The sequence below is a fragment of the Simochromis diagramma genome, unplaced genomic scaffold (assembly GCF_900408965.1).
Source record: "Simochromis diagramma unplaced genomic scaffold, fSimDia1.1 OVJJ01000344.1, whole genome shotgun sequence".
NCBI classification, from domain to species: Eukaryota; Metazoa; Chordata; class Actinopteri; order Cichliformes; family Cichlidae; genus Simochromis; species Simochromis diagramma.
The window spans coordinates 2032269-2057963 of record NW_024387375.1 but is presented as its reverse complement, the minus strand read 5'-3'; the positions used below and the strand labels follow the sequence as shown (position 1 = coordinate 2057963).

At 41.0% G+C, this 25695-nt stretch overlaps 1 protein-coding gene across 5 annotated transcripts; it reads right to left on the bottom strand.

Annotated features, from left to right (window-relative positions):
• Nucleotides 1–513: 513 nt before the first annotated feature.
• On the bottom strand, nucleotides 514–17243 carry hic1 (hypermethylated in cancer 1). 5 transcript variants are annotated; one of them, XM_040008951.1, is made up of 2 exons: nucleotides 17013–17243; nucleotides 514–9597 (listed from the first exon to the last, which is right to left on the bottom strand). In XM_040008951.1, the coding sequence occupies exons 1-2, from the start codon at nucleotides 17068–17070 to the stop codon at nucleotides 7379–7381; spliced, it is 2277 nt and encodes a 758-aa protein (XP_039864885.1). In that variant the 5' UTR covers nucleotides 17071–17243; the 3' UTR covers nucleotides 514–7378. The 5 variants fall into 5 exon arrangements, with proteins under 5 accessions (XP_039864885.1, XP_039864890.1, XP_039864889.1 ...); XM_040008956.1 differs by lacking the exon at nucleotides 17013–17243 and adding an exon at nucleotides 15743–15900 and having other exon boundaries at nucleotides 514–9613; XM_040008955.1 differs by lacking the exon at nucleotides 17013–17243 and adding an exon at nucleotides 15743–15866.
• Nucleotides 17244–25695: the final 8452 nt, after the last annotated feature.

The window sequence follows — 25695 nt, the reverse complement described above, 5'->3', positions numbered from 1 at the left end:
GTGGAAAAGGATGTGTGTGTGTGCGTGTGTGTGTGTGTGCGTGCGTGCGTGCGTGTGTGTGTGTGCCTGCCTGGCTGGCTTTGCTCCTGCTGACAGAGTAATGGATCTGTTCATTGTTGCATGTAGACTGTGTGTGATGTATGAGATTCATTTGAAATTCTCTGTCTTAAATGAGGCACTCACATGTCTCCATGTGGGAGAATACAGACCTGAAGGCCAACGTGTTGTAGGAAAATGAACAGAAGTCGTTCATTTTTGCGGTCATCATTGCTGTGAAATGGTCTCCGCTGTGGTCTTATGTCCCATTCTTTCTTTTAATGTAAAACTCATTTCATGCAAAATAAATTTTCCAAAAACACAAATCATTGCAGTGGTCTACAACAAGTTTTGTTATGAGAGATTTTGCACTGCAGTAATCAAGGGTAATTAAATTAATAAAAATATAAATGTGATCATTTACATTTGATTTGGATGTGCAAATTAATTAAATAACTTGACAAACGTCCGTGTAAATCCGTTATGCAATTCATTTTATTGCCAAGTTGATTTCGAGTATAGTAACAAACAAACAAGAAAAGACATTTTTCACATTGGCTTTTAAAAAAAATAAAAGCCTTATCAACATTTTATCGAGACACCATAATCAAATAAAATGATAAAAACCCACAATAAGAATTTACACAAAAGAAATTACCTATAAAACTTTTGACATGCAATAAATACATTCATTTCACTAAAGCAAAGTAAGATCAATATAGACACTGAAATATGCAGAATGCACAAAGAGAAAATACTGTTTTGGTTTAAGTGTATTGCTTTTAATTGTCATTTTGGTATAAAAGGTAAAACCATGTAACAAAAACACCAGACGCTGCTGATGTTTCTGGCACGCCTGGTTTATGCCTGCTGAAATATGATCCTGTCGTCTACTAAAAAAAAAAAAAAAATCAAATTTCCATTGTAAATTTGTGATGCATGTATTCTACCATGCATTTTTTCCATTTATTCACAACTACAATTGTCTACGTGGCAGCCTGTGTTCCTGCATAACATATTTGTCCCTGAACCACAGTCGGGCACAACCATCTCAAAATGTCAAAGTGGTCTTCATTAGATCATAATCCATCATTTCTACACTTCTCCTTACCGATTTTCCAAAACCAAAATAGATGCTTGTGCCTTTGTGTACGTAAGTGTGTGTGAGGACCCTGAGGCTCTGTAACATTTTGGCACAGGTTTCAGCGTGTGACGGGTGAAAGCCGTCAGTGGAATCGCCTTTCTTTAAAAATGGGTTTTTCTACAAGAAGCGACACTCCAAACGGAGCAGAGCAAGCTAATTAAATCTGACCTAATCTGGAGCAGCAGTCTGCCATCCAGCTGTGTGTTTATATGTGCGTGAGCAGGAGTGTGTTAGAGAGATATACAATCGAATATTCTCCCCCGGCTGACTTTCACTGCACCAAATTCCTGCTTGTTTTGTCCTAGCTCTCTGTTTGTCTTCAGATTTAAACTTCTGGAGCAGAAGTTGTGCACTGTAAACTAAGCAATTAAAGCCAAGGTCCACTCAGTGGACTTTGTATGTGTTCAAGGTAGAGAGAGAAAAAGAGATCCAAACAAAACAGATGCAGGAGGATATGGACAGACAGAAGCCCCTTCACTATTTCGCTACAAAGAGCCTACTGTAGGTCATGTGCTGATTTGGTGATAATTGCTAGGCCTGGAAAGAGGGTGTCATTTCCGATGTCACACTGACATGAACGTTAAAATTAAAAACCTGAAATTGACCTGCAGTAATAAAAAAAAGAAGAAAAATAAACATGTCCTCATAAGATTAAATTGGAAGCGGGTGGAAAAAGAGTGGTGAGCAGACACACACAACGCTGCCAGCTTTCCTTTGTTATTTACTGAAGGTTAAGACTATCAAGCACAAGCTATTTTTCTCTCTGTTTCTGCTTCTTTTCCTCTCAACCCTCTCTCTGTTTGTTCTCTCCATCTCAGCGCATGACTTGGCTGGTGCAGCTGAGGCCCGACTCAATTGTGCAATTTCATACATGTTTACTTTACTGGCATCTTTCTGAGCATATTTTCCCTGAACATTTCCTCTCACATTATTCTGCATTTCCTCTACAACAATAAGATGTCTTTAATCTCTCCTTTGTAAGCCATTCCTTGGCTTGAAGATCACAATACAATAACGATGTCAAATACAGGGTTTTTTGCTTCTTCTTTTTTTGGGCCCGTCATCTGTTGTATTTTAACACATGCCACAAAGTTCATTTTGGAAATTGATCAGGGCTTAAAGAAAAAGAAAGTAGCTCTTCACATAAACATTTAGACAACTGTCTTCTTCAGCATGAAAAACAGCTGGAAGTAAGTGGATCATGGGAGAGGAGGGGAGGCAGCGGGTGCTGTGGGTCAGCGGTTTGTGTTAAGTGTAAGAAGAGAGAAGGCACAGAGAGAGGTGAAGAGGGAAGCTGTGCTTTGAGGGTACGAGGGCGGTGAACGAGTGTGGCCGAGCTCTGCACTGGAGGGAGGAAGAAAAGGAAGCAAAGTGCCAGAGGAAAGGCAATTGTGGGACTTCTAGGGGATCATAAGAGTAATAAAAAATCACAATACAATGATTTTTCCAGAAAAGTGCAGTTCAGAGAAATAAATCTAAAGCAGCTGCTTGTAATAAAGAGCCTCGAAAGTGTCAGATATCTCCCTTGTACTTCACCCTGCTACACTGTGGGAAAGGCATTCAGACATGTAGATGGGCAGGTGCATTAAGTAGCCACATCAGAAACCTCCCCATGCTACAGTCGTACAATTTATTGCAGGATAACTTCATACTTTTTATACCGAAGGCACGTTTGAACTGACTGACTTCAGAGTCAGTTTTCCCATTTAAAGGACAAGCTTAGGCTTGAATATCAATATCTGACTCTAGCTTATATTTAAACATAAGTGCTCATAAATAAAAAAAATATGTACTGTACACAGGACGATAGTAACTTGTGCTCAGGTTCTCACGATTACCCACACTGATAATGACTTTCCTAACAAGGTAAAGATGGTTACAAGCTAAGCTCACCGATGCAAACCTCAACGTTTGTTGCTGAGTTTAGTTTTGTGCATCTGCGATGTCTATCGAAAGCTTCAGTCTATTTTGGCACACCTTGCAAAATATAATAAATGTCAAACAGTGGTATGATTTCAGACTGTGATGCCGACAGGCGGCACAGAGGTGACCTTGGCCTCCTGCGACTGGAAGAAAGCTTAAAGGCATGCTTTGCATTTTTTAACGTTAAAGCCAAATCCTTTTTTGGTCCACGAGATGCTATAATGTTAGTGTTACAAAAAGTTACAGGACTGGGATGGTTGCCATAAAAAAAGAAAGAAATTAAAAAAGGGGAAATGACATGGCAAGTAAAGTACAAAAACAACCCACACCTAATTTTTTGCGGCTTTTGTTAGTGCATTCATTTATATTTGCATTCACTCATTTGATTCTAAAAATTCATTTAACTAATAAACTCTTTAGATGCCTAATTATGTTACGCTCCAAACATCTTCATCAAAACCACTGTGGTGGCAATAAGAGTTTTGCTGGGCTTACTTGTCATATAAATAACATTAACAAAGGCAAAGGGCATAAAACCCAATGGGGTGGGTGGCTACATCAGTAAATTGAAACAAGGCTCTTCTAATTAGACTAAGTGAAACAACCACAGAGCAAAGGAAACACTGCCAAGTTTTTCAATTAGGCTCTACAATACACTCACTGGGGTCTTCCTATTATTTAGTCTTGCCTCAAATTTAAAAAATGTTCAAAATATGGATATATAGCAAATAGAGGGGAAATTTATTTTAAAATCCGCGAGGATGCCAAAAGTATTGAGTCCACAATATCCTCAAATTCTAACAAAGCATCTAAATGTCTCACCATGCAGCCCTTGAAAGCCTTCAATGCAACATCACCGTGATACTGAGCAGAGATTTATTCCCAAAAAGCAACAAGGGGAAGGAAAAGAGAAGATACAGTCTACTTGTTTTCTGAATGGAGGGTTTCAGAAGTGTGGACAGGCTTTCATATTAGGACAATGGCTCGCATCCACCCTGCTGTGCTCTCCCTGCTCCTCTCCCTCCCCGTTCTCCGTCTTTCTATCTGCTTCTGAGTAGAAACACACGGCACATCCTGCTCAGCACAACACACCAGCCAAAAGTTCACTTCCTGCTCCTCAGCTCTTCTCCTTCACACCAACCCTATTCCCAGGACATGCATTACCAGGCCTTCATGCGCTTAAATAGCACAGGGACACACAAACAGACAAGCAACTGCTTCCCCTTTCTAAAGACGTGAAACGCTCCCCTCCACTAACATTCGCACATAAATGAAATTAAGCAGATTTCAAACAGTGCGCTTCCTACAGAAATGCTCGGGCATTATCTTGGTCTTCCCTCTTATACAGATTTGGTGTGACAGTGGAAGCGGTATGTTATTTTAACTAGTGAAGGGGAGTGTGGAAATTCTCACGACTGCCTCTGCCTGTTTTTTAGGTTTTGAACACATACACACACGTTTGTAGATGAAGCCTCTACTGGTTTTATTTTTATCTTTTCTGCCATGTTCTTTTCCTTTTTTCTTTTTTTGCAGAGCACCAAACAAAACAAGCTGGCTTCCTGTGTGCTTGTGTGCATGAGCGACCTCCGTCTGACTCTTGTCAAAAGTTCACTAACCTCTGAGGAAAAGGGGGCCAAACAATACGAGGCTAGCTTTCATAGTCAACCAGCAAAGCCACTGCGTGTCTGTTTAAGGAAGTACAGATGATGCATCATGTCTTTCACAGAGAGAGCAAGAGAGGGAGAGAGAGACAGAGAGAGAGGGAGATATTTCACAACACAAAGCTTGTCAACTTCTCAACTTTACTGTAATATATTGATCTCAATGCCTTCATACTTACTAAACTGTGGTTCAGATATCGACAAGCACTTAAGGTACAAGCATAAATGGCTTTGCCTTATGTTACAACAATGGAACTGGTCAGACATAAATGTCATTGAAGAAGACAAAATAGAAAAAATGTATACCACGTACTATAACAAAAATGTTAATACCACCTCATCTCTCCACAACAAAACTGTAACAACAAATGGATAAACAAAGAATTAACCACAGGTTTAACACAGGACAACGGTCCTGTTAATAAAAAAAAAAAAATACTAAGGTGAGTGTGGGTGAGTGTGTGCATGTATGTGTGTTGATACTGTTGATCTATAGTTTACAAAAGATTAGCATCCCCACGCTGGGTTCAGTCCTGAGGTAAGCACCAATTTCACGTGCGCTGCTTTCAGTTCAAATTAAAATGAAGAAAAGTGACAAGAAACAACATGTTTGATATGATCATATGCTACAGAAAATAAGCCCTTAAATTATCGTTACATTTAAAAAGAAAAAGAAAATTCCAAAGAAGTAAGTAAGGCACACTGTATGATTTTTTTTTTTTTTTTTAGCCTTTATGATTCACTACGTCTATCACAGTGTATTTATGGCTTTAATCTTCACATTCACCCTCTGAGGTTGGCATTGGCACTATAGTGGTCAAACATTTCTAATCTGAATTGAGGACTAGTAAAAGTGGACAAAGACCCAAAAAAAGAAGAAAAAAAAATGCAACTTCTTTTTTTTGGAATAAAGATTTACAGACAAAAATGTGCCTTCAACCCACAATCTTTAAGTGCTCTTTTGTTTTCAGGCTGCTCAGCCAACACACAAATCAGTCATTCATTGTTTCCGCATTTAATACCAGCAGGGCCGGGAGGCAAGGCCAGGACACATTTGCTAGGCTGGGATCTAATGTTAATAAGTGGATCAGAGGGGTACAATGGCAGGCATGAAATGGGACATCACGCCAGCGAGCAGTGTGAATTGTCCAGGAGAAAGTGAGATTTCACAGGGATTACTGAAGCACAGCAGCTGGGAGTGCTACTCACCCGCTGGCTTCCAGGGAAGACCCACAAACCCCTTCTTATGTTCATATCACTGACAGATTAGCAGCTTGCTGTGTGTGAAGGGGGAGCGTATATGCATCCGGTGTTTGGAGTGCTTCTAAGGCAAAGGGCTGAGTAGAGCACTCACTTTGGCCTGTCAACAGTAGCGGGGCTCCCAGACAACAGACTACAGGGGAGGGAGGTCAAATGAGAGGCCGGACGGTGGAACAGAGAAGCATCCAACAAAGCCTCTGACTACTGCCGCTCCACGATTAATCATCAGACCGCAATGAATGGTTTAACTGCTGATGACAGTAAATGACAGATTTCTGTGTCATTAAGCCCATCCTTACCCCTGCCTCTATGCTCAACTGTATCCATAATTGTAATAATTGCACAATGTCAGCGGCAACACCCATGCTTCATGTACACCATAAGATGAAGCTCCACTCGCCGTGAACGGGGATTAGTGTGTCATCAGTCGGGTATGTGCAATCATGTCCCAGTTATGAGATCACAGGGCTGTGCTTGCTGCATCTCAATAACAACTGAGCGCAAAGGGGTGGTTGTCGAACTGCACAGGAAGTTTCGGCTCATAAGTGGTTGAAAGCTGGGCATAAGGTGGATTCAACTGCTGTCATATAGTACAAGCCCTTTATCCACACAAATATGCCGAGTGGTGAGTGGTGTTACTTTAAAATAAATGGTGATTGGGGAATATATTGCCCTGGTGACTATCAAAATGCTCTTATCATTCAGTCATTTCCCAAGATGGTGAGAAGCTGGAGAGCGAGATACATAAATTGTCCAGTACCCCAAAAACAGGAAATTAAAAAATGAAATAATAGAAAAAAAAACAGACGAAATGTACTCCCATTCCTTTAAAGTCCAGGTGAGTGGCCTTATTCATATTATAAAAGTTCTGGACAAACCCTGAAATTTGTCCTTATGTGCTTTTTCTTTCTTTCTTTTTTTTCTTTTTTTTTACAAAGTTGAATAGTACACAGGTTTAGGGTCAGGGATAGTTTTTGTTTTCTTTGGATTCCACCATAATAAAAAATAAATAAAACAATTTTCATTTTGGTTTTCAATTTTTCACTTTGGCTCAATGGCTGTAATCATAGAAAAAAAAGTTTCTTTGCATACACTGTACATAAATACTGTACTTTTTTTTTTTAAAGTGAGTGTCCCTTGGTCACGTAATAGCACAAAGCTCCTTTATGAAGGAGGTCTTTAGGATACATTAGATGCATAGAAAGGCACTTACAGTCTACACATTTTGGTGTGCATTAGCAGACCAATTGTTTATGGCCTGAGTCTGAGGTGCAGAGATATTGAGTTGAGGTGAATGGAATAAGGATACTGCAAATTGTGTGTGCACACAGACTTATTGGTGATATCACATGTCTTAACTTGGTGAGTAGCGGTCGATGGTTCGGGCGTCAGAGAGGGCCTGTGGGGGCAGTGATTGGCCCAGGATGTCCATCTTGTCGTGGGTGAGGCCCAGGTGTTCAGAGGCCAGTTTGGAGAGTGGATACAGGCTCTCCATGACCTTTGCATCAGCCACCAGTTGCTGCTGCGCTTGGATGAGAAGCTCACTAGCCTTCTCTTGTTTCAGTCCAAGATGCTCTGCTGTGTATTTACTCAGAGGATAAATGCCCTCTGCAAAGTCCAGCTTCAGTTTCCCATCTGTGGTCAGGCTCCCTGCAGTCCCTCCACTGCTGTGCATCTTCATGTGGCTGATGAGATTGCGCTGCTGAGCGAACTTTCCCCCACACACCTGACATTCATAGGGCTTCTCACCAGAGTGAATGCGCATGTGCTCAGTGAGGCGGTACTGCCGGGTGAAGCGCATGCCACAGGAGTCACAGGCAAAAGGTTTGAGGCCCAGGTGGCTACGCATGTGGCGGGTCATGGTACCGCGCTGTGTAAATTTCTTGCCACAAATACTGCAGGGGTAAGGCCGTGTCAGCCAGTGGGTCTTCTCATGTTGGCGCAAAGTGGCTGGATCTTTGTAAGACTTGTCACAGGTGGAACAGCGGTAGGGTCGAATCATCTCCCCGATGCTCGCTGGATTCAGCTGGCTCGACTTGGTCTCCAGGTGTGACAAATTGTTCAGAGTGTTGCTGCTGTTGAGGCTTCCATAACCGTTTGTGTTACTGCTCATGTTTTTGCTGCTGCTGTTATTGCCGTTTCCTATGTCCCCGCCTGAGTTGCCGTACAGCTCCTCTTCCGTGTGTGTCTCCACATGTGCATTGAGCTGCTCTGAGCTTGGGAAGCCTTTGTCACAGGGAATGCACACATACAGATTGTCCCCGAAGCTCTCCGGCTCGTACGGCATGTGGAACCTCCCCATTGGTCCAGTCGGGGATGGGCGACCCTCACTGCTGCCTGTCTCTTCTGTGCCTGACCCGCTCTTGTCATCTGCTCCTTCACTCTCCTCCCCAGTCTTGTGATGGTTATGATGCTGATCTCCATTTTCACCCCCTTCCTCTTCATCTTCATCCTCATCTTCATCTTCAGCTGTGTATGACAGCGGTTCGTGTTTTACCCAGCGGTAGATGTTGCCCATTTCTCTGCCTGCCTCTCCGCCTTCCGTGGGGGTGTCCGGACTTGGGGGGCATGGGTAGCGGTCTGTCCCCTGGGAACCTGAGCGATGCAGGTGGGGAAGGTGCGGGGCTATCGGTTGGTTGAGAGGTGGAAAAGGTGGCGGAGTGAGGGAGCCTCCCTGGTCAGTTGATTCCATTTTTTCTGAGGGGAAAGCTCTGCCATTCGTCCCCTGGATAGGACTTGTGTGGTCACTCAGAGTCCCATCTCGCTCCTCGTCATTATGAGTGTTCCCCAGATGGGTCTGAGAAGGTGTGAGCTGAGACTGAGAGGTGGGGCTTTTCTTAGAGAGATCAAGGCCGAAGCTGGGTGAGCAGTTCCTGTCGGATAGGGCTGCACGCCCAAGCTGAGAAGGCAGAGGTGACTGCAGAGAGGGGAACACCTGAGAGCCCTGGGTGGAGGTGGGAGCATACAACTCTCCTGTATGAACAGCTAGTCGATGTGGAACTAGCTCCTCTGGTGGTAGTGCCCGGGGTCCATGGCTGTTCAAAATTCCGCCTGGAGGACAGGATTGAATGACAGGAGTAGAAACCCTATACCTGCCACCACTCCCTAAACCCATGCTATTTGGCCCCATCTTTGAGTAGGGTAGAAATGCTGGACTTGGGCGGGGAGGGTACTTGCCATTTCTTCTTAGCTTCTTTTTGCACAAAGCCACTAAGTCAAGCAGTTGAAGGTAGCTGGCTGCTGCCAAGACAGCCCCTAGATTTGGTTCATTTGGAGAAGTGGGGTCTCCATCACTAAGGCGGCCTGTGTAGATGTAGTCCAGAATTACCCTGAAGACCCCTGGACTCACCATCTCGTGATCGAGGTTGATGAGATTGTCATGGACCACCAAAGACTTCAAGTAGAGGCTGCTGGCAGCCAGAATGTTCTTGTGAGCTCTGAAGAGGGCGTTCTGCACCACGATGATAACATCACACAGGAAGCCCTTGGTGCGTTGGCTGTTGAGTTGCAGGAGGAGATCCCTAGCATGACTTGGAACTTCCATGGCATCCAGCATTATTTTCAGTCCACCACCTGCAACAACAGATATCTGTAAAACGTCATGCAGCAGTCATCATTTCAAGTCACAATAAGCCAATTAATGTGCAATTTTCTGCACCACTAAAAATATTATTGATGCATTTCATAATCACAATCTATCAAAACTTACAATAAACACATTACATTAAATCAGAGTATATTTTCAGAAGTTTGAGTGCCAAAAGCTTTAACAGCAAACGGGCTAGTAATGTAAACCATTAAAAAAAAGACCTTGCATATGGATGCACTTATTAAGATGAATTAACCGCTGTCAGATTTTCTTTTAAAACATAAACAATACTTAAATATGTCTTAATGGAAGCTCACAGTTACGCTTTTATGATTCGCTTATTATTTGCGTAACAGCTATTTAAGCAGATTGACCAGCTTTGACAGTAAAGTGCAGAACTTATGTGTGGAAAGTGCACGGAAAGGCCACTCGGTAGAAGTGAACTTTTGCAAAAGGTGAGCAGTTGCAGTGGTTTTCTCATTATAAGAAATTCAAGTCTTTGCATTCACTTCCTCTGCAGCAAGCAAAAAAAGAGAAAGAGCTCAAGACAGAGAACCACAAATATATATTTTGTAATTGCTGGCTTCCTGATAAAGTATTCCAGAAGTGCTGCACACAGTTTTAAACAAAGCTTAGGGACAAATGTTTTGCTAATATGACGAAGAGCAGGTATAAACCTGTGGGGGAAGGACACATCCAAAAAAAGATCGAGATTTCAGCTCCCCTTCTTGCCCAGTCATATAAGGAACACTGAGCGCACGGGATGTAAATCACCATTAGGTGTTTCAATACGTTACGTTGAGGTAGGCTTCAAAGATCCAGTGTGCGCCTACACGCACGCGCACAAACACGCACATGTACACGCTCAAATCCCGACAGTAATTGTTCCACCAATCTTAAAACAAACTATATTGGCTGCACGAATGAAATCCCACGTATTGTTCAATCAGTGGCATCTGAGTCTAGTTTGCTTACAAGATTAAACGTCTCAAACTGTCCCTAAAGGCTCAGTCTCACTGATGGGAAACAAGCAGCTACATAAATATCGTGTCATCCATCTGATCGCTGTCTTCCTGACACCAGCTCATTCACTTCTTGTTTATTTCATTAAGTGTACACACTCAGCATAAGAATGGAGAAGTATGAGTTTAAAAAAAAAAAAACCTGACAAATGAGTTACTGAGGAATTATGACAATTCCCGAGCAAACTGTGTCAATTTTTTCCTCCAAAAATCTTCCACAGCTAAGACTGAGCATTTTTAAAATGTTGATTGTTCAGCATTAGAGCTGCGAAATCAGACAGAAATGTCATCACTCACAAAATGGAAAATGACAAGTCACAGTCAAGTCCAGCAAGTGATCATGTGATAAGCATCATGCGATAAATATCAAAGGAAATATCTGTTTTTAACAACAAATGCCATTTTAAAAAAATAATTCATTTTGAAGTTTTTTAAAAGGTCCTGTCGTCATTTCCACACGTACAGCTGAACTACTGTATGATCGGAAGTATATCTTTTAAAAAGACAGTTCTAGTAAGGGTAGTACGTGGGCTCACACTCCATCCTGTTTCCAGCTGACATGTGAAGTGCATCCACCGCCGGCTTCTCTTCTTTTCGGCTTTCAGCGGACATAATTTACTAGAAATTTTCATGACAACAAACGAGTTTAAGATCTAAGTAAATATGAAGAATTGACCAAGTAATTTCCATAACTTGCTGAGCTGTTGCAGTCTTCATCGCACTGAGCTGATTACTTGTTACTCTGAACCGTATGTTAACAGACTGTGTACATTCTCTCCTGTATGTGGTTTGTAGTGCACATTTAAGCATTAGAATTTCATCAGAAAGCCTGGCAGAAAACTAAGCCTTCTTTATATCCTGACTTCTGATTAAATACTTCTTCACAGTACATAAAAATCGTTTTCTTAATTGACATATTACAACATCTATGTGCACCTGCAATGTCCTGTGGATACAGCCTAACAATTTTTTTTAGTAATGTTTTGTGATAACAACAGGCACAGTGTTTGTGAGTTTACTATCAAGACAACAAAGACCTCTATGCTTTTGCTCTTTGAGTTGTTTGACAGGCTACAACTTGCCCTTTAAATAAACTCTCGACTTACTATAGCCCCTGACAAAAAGTGAAACATTACAGTAAAAGATGTAATACAAAACGCTTGATCTTGAGGCCATGTGTAAGCTGGCTGCATCCTGTTAGGAAGCTATCGATGATTGCAATATTTAGTCAGAGAACACATCTTAAAGAGAACCTGCTACATGCCGTGAACTTGAAAACACATTTTAAGCCTATAATAAGCCACAAAAACTGCTTGTTTTGTTATGTTAAACATGCGCTGTAATGTTATTCTTCAAGACTGCACATACAGTGCAGTTTCCTGAGGGAAGCTTACAGCTCCCTCGTAGATTGATAGCTTTCTTCTAAAAGACCCCTGAACAGGCAAGAAAATCTCTTGTGATTGTTATGTAGTTTATGGCAATGACATTCACCTTTTTGCATTAGATTAATAGTCATTGTTTCTAAGTTTTGTCTGTTTTGTCACTTTTGTGGTTTGGGGTGAAGCAAGACTAAACTTCCTACCTCTGCATACAGCCTCAGTCATATAAACACGCCACACATCTGCTTAAAACGTTGTGCTGATGTTTTATTTTCTTTCTTTTCAATTTGGGACCCATATTCCTATAGCCTTGTTTATTTTAGAATAAATACAAAGTCAGTGTAAATTTTTCAAAAAGACTTTTACTGTACTTTTTTACAACTTCAGCCCACCTAATTTATTTTGTCATTTTTGTGACTCAATGGAGGCGAACTGTTTTAGAGTTTGAAGTTTGGAAAAAAAATGAATAGACTGGGTGTTTGCAGTGATGGTTAGTGATTATATTTGACAGTTTGGGTTTTTTTTGTCACATCAGTAAACAGGATGGGCAGTTAATCATTTTCCTGTTTGATTTCTATATTTCTATAATCCTAAAAATCATCACAAATTTAGAAATAGACTACTGATAAAGACATGAGGGTGACATCTTCTTCATGTAGATTGTAACTGAGTTAACAATGAGATAACGAGATGGTCATATTAACCATGACATTATAATAATCCAAACTTCTATGCTAGTATTACGGAGGTAACCTGTTTGCTTGTTTTTTAAATGATATACTAAAGTTTTCAAAGCAAGTCGTTCCTTTTTTTAATTTCCTTTTTTTCCCTAAGCAATTATCAAAGACAATATGTATGATAATAATTTCTGCAGCTTGCTTGGATGCAGTTATTATTATTGTTTTCCTGTGCGATTATTAATGGAGTAAATTCTTAACTTCGGTGTTGGCTTTGATTCCACTGTTAAAATATACATGTACATATATATCGGAATACTACATGTCGCAAAACAAAAAGTCGTGTCCCGCCTTCGTGAGTCGCCGAGAGGACCCGACCTCTCGGTTTCTAACGTTTTAATTTGCCCTTCACACACTGAGCAGTAAACCGAGTCACGAGTGAATGCATCTCCTCTGCGCTGCAGCGCCTCATCTACCCTCTGCTTCTCCGTATCTCCGCCAAAGAAGAAGAAGAAGAAAAAGAAATGAAATCATCTCCAGAAACAGGCCGATTTCACCTCATTGCGCTACGAGGTGTATCGCACAGCTGTTTCTTATAGCAACTCTTTTTTCCCTTTTCAGACCTGTCAGCAGCATTGAGAGAGCATCTCTTTCCGGGCAGCTGTGTAAAGTCTCCACTTGTACAAAGGAAACCAGAAATTTATACACTGCAAATCACCCCCCACAAGAAAAAAAAAAAAAAAAAAAAAAAAAAAATCATATAACGCTCTCCTGCGCTTGTGTCCTCACCTAAGCTCCGCACTGCTGTTGTTACACATAAAGACAGATCCCCAGTGAGGAGTTTGCTTAAGGATTTTGTTGCAGCATCCCTGAAAAATTTGTAAGACATTTATTTTACTAAATACAGCTTTTTAAAAATGTATTTATATTTTTAATTCTGAGTTTTTAAAGTTTTTAAAGTTTTTTTCAAATACACTTTAATATCAGTCAATATAAAACACGTTAAAATCTCATTTTACAGAGGGATTTTTGTCTTGTTTTGTACTCGAAGCATGTCAGATTATTTTTATTTGAAAACCGCCGGTTACATCGGCGTGATCTTGAAGAAATATACAAATTAACAGCTTCCTCTTTACGTGACAATTTTTTATAACGTAAGGAACAAGGTATTATACAATTTTATGTTTCAACCAACGCGAAGTAAATGCGCTATAAAGAACATGTGCAATGTTCCGTGTCCGAATTAAAACAGGATTTAAAAAACAGAGAAAGACGCCATATGTTGTAAAACAAGTTCCACTAATATCTCATCGACTCCAGGAAGTTTCCTTCTGAAAGCACGCACAGAGTTCAGTCATTATTAATAGAAATGTCATCCTTCCCCTCTTCTTGCCTCTGTACATATCAGCTCTTACCTGCATGCCCGATGTCTTCTGCCATCCGATCTAAGTCTCCCTTAATGATCATCTCAGCAGTCTCTAGGAGTCATATCTGACGTTTCAGCTTTGAACTGCCAGCCTCCAAAAAACCATGCCAGTTTTCCGAGCTCGTCTGCCAGCTCTTTTTTTTATGATTATTAATTGATATGAATTTCTTTTCACTCCTTAGGTCCGTCCTCCCACCCACTTTCCTCCCTCTCCCTCTGTCTCTCTGTCTCTCTTTCCCTCCTCTCCCCTCTTTCTCGTCCCCTCCTATAAAAAAAAAAAAATACGTGCTTAGTACAGCATCATTTTCCTCCCTTTTTTTCAAGTAATTTCCTTAGCTATTTTTGAGTTGGAGCAATAACGCGCACAGGGATGATAATGGACCCTCTATGCGCCCTAAGTGTTTTAGCGCCCCGTGTGATGTCAGTCTATAATAAAACTAAAAGGTAAAATCGAGGGCAGGAACTTCATGTGACCCCGACTTGAACTTCTCAACACATCGTCTTAAAGAGACAGGCAGCAATTGTATACATATGTGTGTGTTATACCTATGATCCTTAGGTAGCCCACCTTAATTTTAGACAGAAGCGTAATGACGGAAATAGCTTGGACAGCGAATCAATAACATGTCAGGAGCTTAAAGCAGTCAGACTTCTTCCATAACGACGCTGATTTTATTTTTATTTTTTCTTCAAAACTCAGCTCAAAATTCAATCAAGTTCTATCACAAATCATTGAGGGAATAAATGTGTTGATATTGTATAATTGAAGCCGTTTCATTGAATAAATCAATAAAACGGTTAAAATAAAAGTGTCCGTGTCCTTTTCTCCAGACCTCCCCTGACAAAAACCTGCCACAATACGAGCCTTAAAGAAAACAATTAGCCTCCGTTACAGGGAAAGTTAAAGCAGGTTAGATCAACTTTGGGCACCTTAAAATTCTCGCGCGCGCGCGCGTGCGCTCTCCCTCACCAGCTCAGGTAAAACACCTGTTGCTCAGTTAAAGCCCTCGATCATGACCCGGATTGGTGACTGAACCAAACACCAGTACGAGTTTGGGATACAAAGGGAAACTAGCAACTCGATGACACGAGGGCCTTTTCTTGGCCACTTAAAAATAATCAAGCTCTTCCTCTGATGTCATATTTTTAAGATAAGTAATGAAGTCAAAGTTGTGCGCCCTCGCAGGTAGTGCCATGATGGCGGTTTTTAGATAAACAGAAATTGTATTTCCCTTTTCTGAAGAAGTCCTTAGTTGCTCTATAAAGTATTTAAATTAATTACGTGAAACTTTATCTAATATCTGTTATATTACAGTTTCCTATTCTGTGCCAGCACAACGTTTTTTCACCCCGTTTCCAGTTTAGTTGAATAACTTGCATGTTGTTTGCCAAATATCAACAGAAAACCCAAGTCTGAAATATTGCATATCAAATGAGCGGTGGTGCTATAATCCAGATGTTACCGTCTCTGTCAGTACGGGTTACATCAATCTGCTCAAAAGGAAAAGACCCGGGGAAGCATACAGTAATTGGATCAACACATCTCTGTAATTCAATAAAACTGCTCATTCTGACACGTCTGCCTGTGTGCCATCCCCGCCTTTCTACCCGTTTCTCAATCTTACCTCGGACTCATGTCTGGTGCTCTGGCCGTATGTCTTCTCCCCTTTTCGGCATTCCCTCAATAAGATCTCCGCAGTTCCCTCAGTGTCCAGCTCTCTCTCAAAAACTTCTCTTCCGCGTAAATTTGCAGCCCCCTCTCTCCCGGTCTCCCCCTCTTTCACCTTCTTCCACACACTGAATTTCTCACGTGTTAACAAGACTGTCTGACACTTCAGACTGTGTTGAGGTCCGGTCGGACCAAACCTGCCGGCTGAGACTTTACGCGCACAGCGACACCCAATGGCAGTGAGTCCCAAAGGCCTTATCAAGAGTGGGACGCGGGTTGCAGTGATGTTGGGGGGATGAAAAAGTCGGTAAGCGCTGGCCTCTAATTTGTGAACGCCATATGACAAGCGTACAGTAACTTATAAACCAGTTATATTGATAAGATAAGATCAGCCACGTCGTTCGCCAGAATGTCAACGAGAGACGGCTGCATATTAAGGGTAAGCACAGGGAGAGTGCCATAGTCATCGTTCATTTTCACGATAAAATGCGTTGTTATGTAAGAATCATTCAGAAGTACAAACACCCCCTAGCAGCTTCCAGTTAAAAATTACAACAAAAAGCTTTAGGTACTTTTACTTCTAACAACAATATGACATTATATGATTATCTTGTTGAGTCATTAACACGTTAAAAGGTCTTTAATGATGTAATGACTAACATTTGAGTCGATTTTAAGTGCTTTATATGCTGCATAGCAGAGTATTTATATGTGTGGTGTACTAATTCTTAATTTAAGAAGCGACTGCAGTTGCCAAATGTAGCTGACTACAAGTACACTATGTCTCTCAGGAGAAGCTTAAAGTAGCAGTAAACGTTTAAGTAAACGCTGTACCTTAGTATCTTTTCACGCAGAGTAGTTGAGCTGAGCATTAGTGAACATTAGCAGTAGACTAATAAAAAGCCTTAGACTCCCTTTGTATCAGTTGCACTCTGAGCTGTTATTACAAATCAAACAAAACGTGCACAAAAATGCTGTGTGTGTTTATGGCTCCTAATTAGTTTCAGTACCTTTGAAAAAGTACATTTTGATTCTGCTTGCAAACTATTAACAAGCAGGAATCATCACCTTTAACTGCATTTGGATGGATTATGTTATTCAGGCCTCAAGCCTTTCTATAACCATCCAAAAGCTTCTTTTTAAGACCGCAGACTGAAATTGATGAAACAAATTATTTTGCCATCATATTGAGAGAGACAGCCGATGTGATTCGGTGAAACACTTACCAAACTGAGGCCGATTCATGTTTGTTTTGATCACAGCAGCAGCATCTGACAATGTCATAAAGCACACAGGGCCTCTTCCTCTTTAAATTATCCAACCTCAAGGTGCTGGTCTTTCACTGAAATGCTCTGCTTCAAAACTTAGTGCCTGGTGAAGTTGGGGAAGGTATTGTCTCTGACTTCCATGTTCCCTTGATGAACTGATGATAACCTCACAGACAGAGAGAGACAGAGTTTTCTGTAGGTGGAGATAAATATCTTCTATCAAGGATATGACAGTGTTTCAATTCATAGTCCAAAATAGTTTCCACCAAAGGAAACGTTGTTGTGATGTCATTTTGTCAGGTAGGCTATATGTAGATTTCTTTCTCTTTAATTAACACAGATTTTAAAAGGAGTATAGGGCTGGCAGCATTTTTACCCATTTAAATCCTAATAGTCTCAATATTTACACGATAACTGTCTCTGATTTTTATTAATTCCAATTATTTGTTGGCAGAAAGCATTTAAGATGACAGATTAGACATATGCAGGCTTTATATTTGCCTAGAAAATTTCAGTTGCTATATGATTTTTTTTTTATTAAGGAGTTATGACACATCTGTAAAGAACAATGAATAAAGAACAACAATCTAATTGATGCCTTACATTGTAAACTATTTTTTTAAAATGCTCTAATCACAAGGCTAGAATAGGTAAAATCTATGAGTGAATAACAGCCGTTTAACAATCAGCAAACTGTGATGCTGCCTGTTAAAAAAAAGTCTCCGGTTTTGCAAAATTGATATAAAAAGAGACACAACCTTTTAATCTTAGCAGCATTAAGCAGCCTATCATTCACTATGTGCAATACTCAAAACTAGTCTTTTAAGGACAGGGGAGGGTGGAGGGTGGGAAGAGTAACTATAAATATGCAGTAAATATGTAAATGTAGTAGTTTCATAACCAATAAATGATACAAGAACTTGAATAGTTCCAACAATATGCATTCAATCAACCTTTGACAGGTTTTATTCAAGCCAAACTAGAAGTCTGTCTTCAAAGCCCAGGGTCTGACCAGTTTACTGATGCATCATAACCAATTGATATCATTTTTTTAATATCACATGTTTCTGAGAGCGCTATAACAACACTTAAGGAAGAGAGCATGATCGCGTTTGTTGCTTGCAAACATATTGATACGCTGTCTAATAGTGAGCACCCCAGAACAGCTTGGACAGATGAGATTAAAGGCAAATACAGTGGTTTTGATATGAACAACAGTGGCATGTGCTCAGTCTCTGAGGAAAGAGTCATCACATGACAGCGCGGTCACGATTTCATTTGTAGCTAGGGACTTGTGTTGCTTGTCATCCTCTGTCTTTCCCTCTACGTTTTATGCCTCTTTGTTGCTGACTGTCCAATAAAAGCAAATATGCCATAAATAAACCATTTTTCCCAAATATAAAACTACATAAAAGTTTCTTAATTTCAGTTGTTTTGTGTGTCTCTAGGTACAACTATTGTCTTCCCAGATAGGCGTTATCTCTTTAATCAATCAGCCTCCTGAGGCCTGTGCTGGACATTAGACTTCAGCCTGTCAAAACACAATTTAACATGCCGTAATCTGGAGCACAGCAAACCTGAATGGCTGAACTTTTAATGAACTGAAAAGGCCTCCAAATTGCTGGTTGTAAGCAATGATTCAATTAAAGTTGCAAGCGCAAAGGCCCAGACACAGCCCAGGGAGCACATCCCAAAGCCTGTGCCTGACTACTTTCCCAAAGACCAACACTTGGTCAGGAACCAGAGCTGGAGATAAGGCAGGCTGAACAGCTAAATCCCTTAACATTTTGCTGTCACTCTCTAAATCACACACCTTTCCCACAGTTTCTCCAAGTGTGAGCATTGCAAGTTGTACATGTGACATATCTCACCGATGATTGGTGGATATGGAAACACAGTGAGGCGTTGAATAGTCTGAACGACTGCAGCCAACTTCTTCAGACATCTTCGATCAGATATGTTGCAGGGTCATCGTGTCTCTAAGGCCCAGTCCACCTTGTTTCAATTAAGACTTTGAGTGATGAATATTGCAATTACCTTATTATTGCTCCATTTCTGTCTGCCAGCACAGACAAAGCAGGTCTGGACAATAGACAGGACAGTCTTAGAGTAATTTTAACACTTTGAAACAGACTATCTGAGTGTAATCTTCAACACTTTTCTCAACTACTAACATCAGGTCTTTTGCGCGCTCTCTTTTCTGTCTTTCATTCTCATCAATCATCTCTCCGTCCTTACTTACTTTCTTTCCTTCCTTCCTTCCAGTGGACATGGCCACACATATCTGCAGATGCTGGCTGTGGCCGCCTCACCATACCAGACGCACACCCCTCCAGCTTCAGATTCCCTTCACCACCAAAAATTGAATGGTAGGCTCAACATTTACACACAGACCTCTCTTAATTCATTGTAATGAGCAGTTGCACGACAGCTTTAGTACATAGGCGTGCAAGGCATGTCATCTGAATAAGCGGAGTTGTTGTGTGCGTTTGGCCTCTATTCTGGGTTGCCCATCTGATGGTGATGCGCAATTATCTTGCCATGATTAGTGCCAGATAAGAAATACTTGAAAGGCAAGAGTGGTGTGGGGGGATGAATAAATGCAAGATAGTTTCTGGGTTGAGAACACTCACCCCATAGCATTTTTTATTCTCTAAACATTTTCGACTATTTGACCTTCACAGTTTGTATCCAGTCAATTAATATAAATTAAATTAAAATATACAAAAATATTGGAGCCGCTTAAAATAATAATAATAATAATAATAATAAACAAAATTTATTTAGCATTTTAGGAAACTGGATTTTTCACCTATTCTTGCAATCATTGAGATAAGAGCATTAAATAAATAGTATTAATTCTGTATGGTAAACAGAATTCATTTAAACCTTAATAATGGAAGCAAGGCAGCATACATGTTGAAATCTTTTTTGATTGTACATATTAGATATTGCAGTGAAATTGTGTTTTAAAGGTGCAAGGAGACATTCTTTGGGCTACCATAGAGGTAAAAGCACAATTTCAAAATGTTCATTTAAGGTCTACTTCTGAGCTTTAACCTGAGCTCTGTGACTCTCCCTCAGCTGAGGGAGTTTATCCTGTTGTTTATGTAATTATAATTCAAATTTCCATTTTCTTACACTTGAAGAATCAAGGAAAATCATATGAAACAAACATAATACTGACATTGATATGGCATAGATCCAGTGCTCACTCTCCGTTTAGCTGCGGTTGGGTTTCCACTGCCTCCTCAGAGATGCATATGTATCTAGCACTTTAGCAGTTAAATGCTCTATTATCACCAGATAGTTGCCAACTTTTTCTACAGTTTGAGGCTGAGCAGACATGCAGTTGTTTTTTTCTCTTTTTTTAAATGAACATTTGCCTTCAGGACAGTAAAGTTGTGGCAAAAAAGAAAAATCCACAATCATGAGCTGAAAGATGCTAAAATGCTCTTTAAAGCAGATTAACTGCTTTTAGGTTGTACTTTTCTGCCCGCGTATGACTGCCAGACAGTTATGTGATCCGGTGTTAAAGGGAGATTGAAATGGGAACATATTTTTTCGACTGATACTGAAACTGAGTAAGTAGTGCAACACATATCTGGCCTCCTCCTGAACTGCAGTGTGGGTATCAGTAACTATGTTAAAATCTGTGTATCTATGTGTGCGCACATGTGTGTAGGCCAATCCAACGGGCGCCTGTGCAGCACATGGCTGTCCGATGTATGGTCTCTGCTCCCTGGTCTCTCCTCATTAGCCTCACACAATGCAAACATTCCCCTTCCCTCCCACTCCGCCACCCCTCCTCTCTCGCTTACTCTCTCTACCTTCTACTCACAGTGCACACAGGGGGAAGAGCAAACCTTTTGTTTTTTGTCTCCAACCTGTGCGCAGCTCCAGCCCTCCTCCTTTTTTCTCCTTCTCCCCTCCACTGACTAAATCTCTTTTCCGGCTTGATACTGCCGAAAACCATATGGTGTGTGACATCATCAGGGCAGGAAGCAGGGAGAAGGGAATGATAGAGCTGGGGAGAGATTGGCTTGCCAGGTCTCTGTGCAGTGATATCAGCAGAAAAGCACTCTTGGAGGCCCGTTGGGGGGTGAAAGCAGAGCAGGTTGGAATTTATTCTTTTCTTTTTTTAAAGATTTCACTCCCACCTGGATAATCAGAGGGTGAAGGAAGGAAAGTAGAGAGGCAGTGTGCACCTTAAAGGGAATATTGATGACATTTGTTAACATCCGAGGTCATGGATTGTTGGCCTTGTGAGCCTATTATAAATTGGTGTGCAGGTGTTGCTGCAGCGCTTTTGTTAAAAAATGCCCCAAACAATCTGGATCAGAGGCATTTCAGATTGTTAAAAACTAGGTTTGGACCATATTTAGATGCTTTGGACTCATCCTGTTATCCTTAAAACTTCTGCAGATCATCTGTCTACCTCTTCCTTTTCGTCGCTGGCAGTCCCAATCTGCTCACCAGGCTTTATGTCTGTCAACCCCCTTCCTCCTCCTTTTGTTCTCTGGGTGAACTCTCCGGCTTTGTTGTGAGATCCTGGTCTCCATACCATCACTCCGGACCCATCCAGCTCTCTATCAACACACACACATAGATACACATAAACACTCAGTTAGACACTCACACAGTCAGCATCTTTGTCTTTCACACACAAACACACATGCACTAAAATACCCTTTCCCTTCTGATTAATGGCAGAGCTGGGGAGTGTGCCAGGCGAGAGGATGGGAAAGGAAAGGAACGGAACGGAAAGGAAAGGAAAGGAAAGGAGAGGAAAGGAGAGGAGAGGAGAGGAGAGGAGGGGCTGCTGCTGCAGCTGTGGTTTTGGAGTCAGTCTCAGCACCCCCTTGCTGCCCCCTCTCCATCTCCTCTCTGGCTCCTCCGGGGACACGAGCCTTGGCCAAGCCCCAGGAACCAGGGAGTCAGGACCAGGCTAAGAGGGAGAAAAAGGGGAACAACAGAGGGAAGGAAGGATAACACAAAAGAAAGAGAAAAACAGAGCTGACCTAATATGCAAGTATTGTCAGGCAGCACCTACAAAAACAGGGGAGCATGTGAGATGTTCATCAAACGTTTATGAAAATGTTACAAAAAGCATAATTTTTCCAAAACATTTGATAAAGTGTGTTTTTTAATTTAATACTGGTGCTGTCATTTGGTTTTACAATGCATCAAAAACATACTCAGCTCTGAGTTGGCACAATATTAATATTACTTAAAAGCCGGACAATCTTTTTTTGTTTTTTGAAAACATATTAACATTTTACTGGAATATTTTTTTAATCGTTTTTAGGCATCTGCATTGTGTTTTTGATCAACAAAAGCATGCGTGAAAACTCATTTATATTTCATATGTAAGTGAGCTTCAATTTATTTATTTTTTGTGCTTAATACTTTATAAAAAATTAAAACACCTGTGATATGCTTCAGCTTCCCTGCAAGCTGCATTTGGACAAGGGGTTAGGAAAATCGATGGATGGAAAATATTTAAGCAAAAATAAAATAATTAGTCAAATTTAAATATTCAGATGTGCGAGCGATAATACACATAATAACGATAACTTTATACTAAATCTCACTATTACTCAAGCAAATAAGCTCCATAGCACGTAGGCAGCATTGTTTCTAAAGAGTGCCTTAGAAATTTGTGCCAAAATAATTTTTGCCAATATCTACTTGATTGCAGAACATTTTTCCCCTGTAAACACGCAAAGGCAGCTAATGACTGCCTCATATCCCACTTTTAAAATTTTGCTGTAAGTAAAGTTTAATTTGCAGTAAACCATATGTACTGTGTCCTGCTCAGAGTGTACATAGTGCCATATGTATACACAGGTCATCTACAGATGCTTGCCAATTACTGTACACGTATGATAACGCTAAGGTTACTAATCAAATATATCTGTGCGCAGAGTGTGTCAGCAACACTCTCTGCTCCATTAAAACATAAATAGGCCTACTTGAGGCAAATTATTGCAGTCATATTGTTCATTCTCAGAACTGTAACTCTAGTGAGTTTGGCAAAGAAATAAAATAAAACAAGTACAGTTTCCCATTTTTTTAATAAGCATTTTTGCTTGGACCAGAGCCAGTGAGGTTGGCCTGAGGATGGCATGAGAAATGGCAAACTTTACAGGATGAGCCTATGAGAAAAACCACGAGTTGAACACTTTTGGTCTACACTTGGCTAGCTTGCTGCTCCTTTGTACTGTATAAACTAAATTTAGCATTAAGTGCAGAAGTGGAAAGTTTTCTGTCAACAGAAGAGATGGTGTGACTTGTCATAGTTGATGGGTGGGGCAGATAGAGTTTATTTACAGAAAGCTCATCTTTTGTATCTGAGATAAGCTCATCAGCTCCGAGCTTTATTAACATATGACTTGACCCAAGCCTGACTCTTGCTTGGGTCTGCTTGTGTGTGATTGCACCCCAAATGTAATCTGCTCACCCACTCCGCAACGCAGTCCCGGCTTAGTGTGCGTTTGAGGCCTACCTTCTCTTTCTCTCGTTCCCCCCACTAGTCAGTGTTTTATGGGCTGTGTGCTGCGGTGCGGTGACCTCGCTCTCACCCCGGTGCCACCCAGCCGGTGCAGGATTCAGGCGCGCATGGCCCCTGCCAAAACCCCATAGCGCCACATCTGCAATCCATAAACGCCAGCCACTCTCGCTCTCCTTACTCCCTCGCCCACACCGCCTCAGACTCTCACACTCCTCCATTTCACTCTCTCTCTCACTGGCTCTCTCACCCACTAATGTTTTATTTTAATTTCCAAATTCTATGCATCCCCCCCTTTTTTTTTTTTACATTCCTTTGACTGCTTCCTCCCACCACTTCTGGCTTTATTCAGGCAGAACATCAACTAGTTCTTCCCTTATCTCTCACTCCCTCGCTGCCCCTTTTCTCTCCTTCCGTTTCTTTATCCACATCCAACGGAAAAATCTCTCACCCATTATATCTTCTGTGAGAGCCAACTGAGTGTGGTGGCAGTGAACTGGGAACCACAAGACATTCCTGATCCAAACAGCACTAAGTCACCAGCATTCAAGTCTTCAGAGGGTGGCCTTTGCCAAACACACACTTCACTTATGGGCTGGATTCAGTCTTACCACGTCGCAGTTGGTCCCCAAACAGCTAAATGTTTATCTGTTTCAAATTGATAGTGTCAGGGAAAAATGTAGTGCACGCATCTAAATACAGTTCCATTTTTGTATGTGTTAGTGTAAGAGCGTTCTCCATCATCGGGGTATTGAAGTCCCCCTCCCCTTTAGCGGCAGAGCATACTCTCTGCCTCTCAGCCTGAACAAGATATGTTCAACACATCACTGTTGCTGTGCCCCTGTATGAATCCATAGCGAGGTACTAAATATATGAAGTGTTACCTCAAAACTGTCCAGTGCTCCCACCTTCCCTGGCTCCAAAAACAGTAGGGACATTTGTCTTTCTTGCATTGTCTTTTTTTCAATTTATGTAATTTTTTTTTCCATTGTTCTCAAACAAAAATGCTCAGGGTGAACTTTTTGCCTCCCTCCATCTTCTTTTCTTGGATCATGTTCTCCACTTCATCCAAAAGACTTCACCTTCAGGTTTCCCAGACACACTGGCATGCCTTTATGGTGGAATCCCAACAGAGTCCACGGATGAATCATGTTGCTGCAGGCATGCAGGGGCTCAGTTTTTACGATAAATATTGCAATTCATAAATCAGCGTTCTCCGAAGAAAGAAAGTACGGCGCAGGGGAGGACGCAAAAGTGTAGAGCATTTCAGCTTTAGTTTCAAATTAACAGGGGTTATGATCTGTGTGTGTGTGTGTTGACTAGAACTGAAAAGAAGGCTACAGGTCAGGGCAAGACCACCATGAAGAGCCAAACTGCCAGAGTATCTGTGTGTGTGTGTGTGTGTGTGTGGGGGGGGGGGCTAAACGTTGCTGGTAGGAGGCAAAGTCTTATCAGTGCTTTTATTTTTGAGTGCTCGTACAATGTCATGCACTCGATTCGTAAATTACATCAGGGAATTATCATGTACAGGAAAGTGTAGCAAGAGTGAATTTTGCGGAGATCAATTTGTATTCAACCTTTTGGCTTCTCACTCATGTAATGGTGGCAATTCGTCTTCTATTTTGCACCATTGTTGTTTCACTCTGTGCTAAAATTCAAGTCATTTATTAGTTCTTCAGCCTATATTTTTTAAGTAAACTATACTGAGGCATGTGTATGATAAAAGATAACATAAATAATGCTCAAAGCTGGGATTTTTCCAAATCTTAAACACCATTTCATTAAGCGATTACAGAAAAGAACTTTTCCTTAAAAGTGCGACTTGGGAGTTCTTTCCATGATTAAAGTTCCTCACGTATCTCGGTCATTATCGATACATAATTTCGTCCTAGCTTTCTACATTTTAATGTGCGTAGGCATTAAGCCACACATGCATGACTTCAAAGAGTTGCCCATGTAATGAGCTCGATACATGCCTAATGTTAAATTACTGAACTCACCCAGTCGTCGTGGTACCAGCTCTCAGATTTGTTTAATCATAAAGCACTCAGTGCAACTCAACTATTTGTTTAGAGGCAGTGACTCAAATCTTTTTTACCCATTTAGGAAAAAAGAAAAAGTGAGATGCTC

Coding starts and splice junctions, on each gene's coding strand:
- hic1 (XM_040008951.1), bottom strand. CDS start 17,070: ATGACATTGTCAGATGCTGCTGCTGTGATCAAAACAAACATGAATCGG. Junction 9,598..17,012: donor CATGAATCGGCCTCAGTTTG/GTAAGTGTTTCA, acceptor CTGTTGTTGCAG/GTGGTGGACTGAAAATAATG.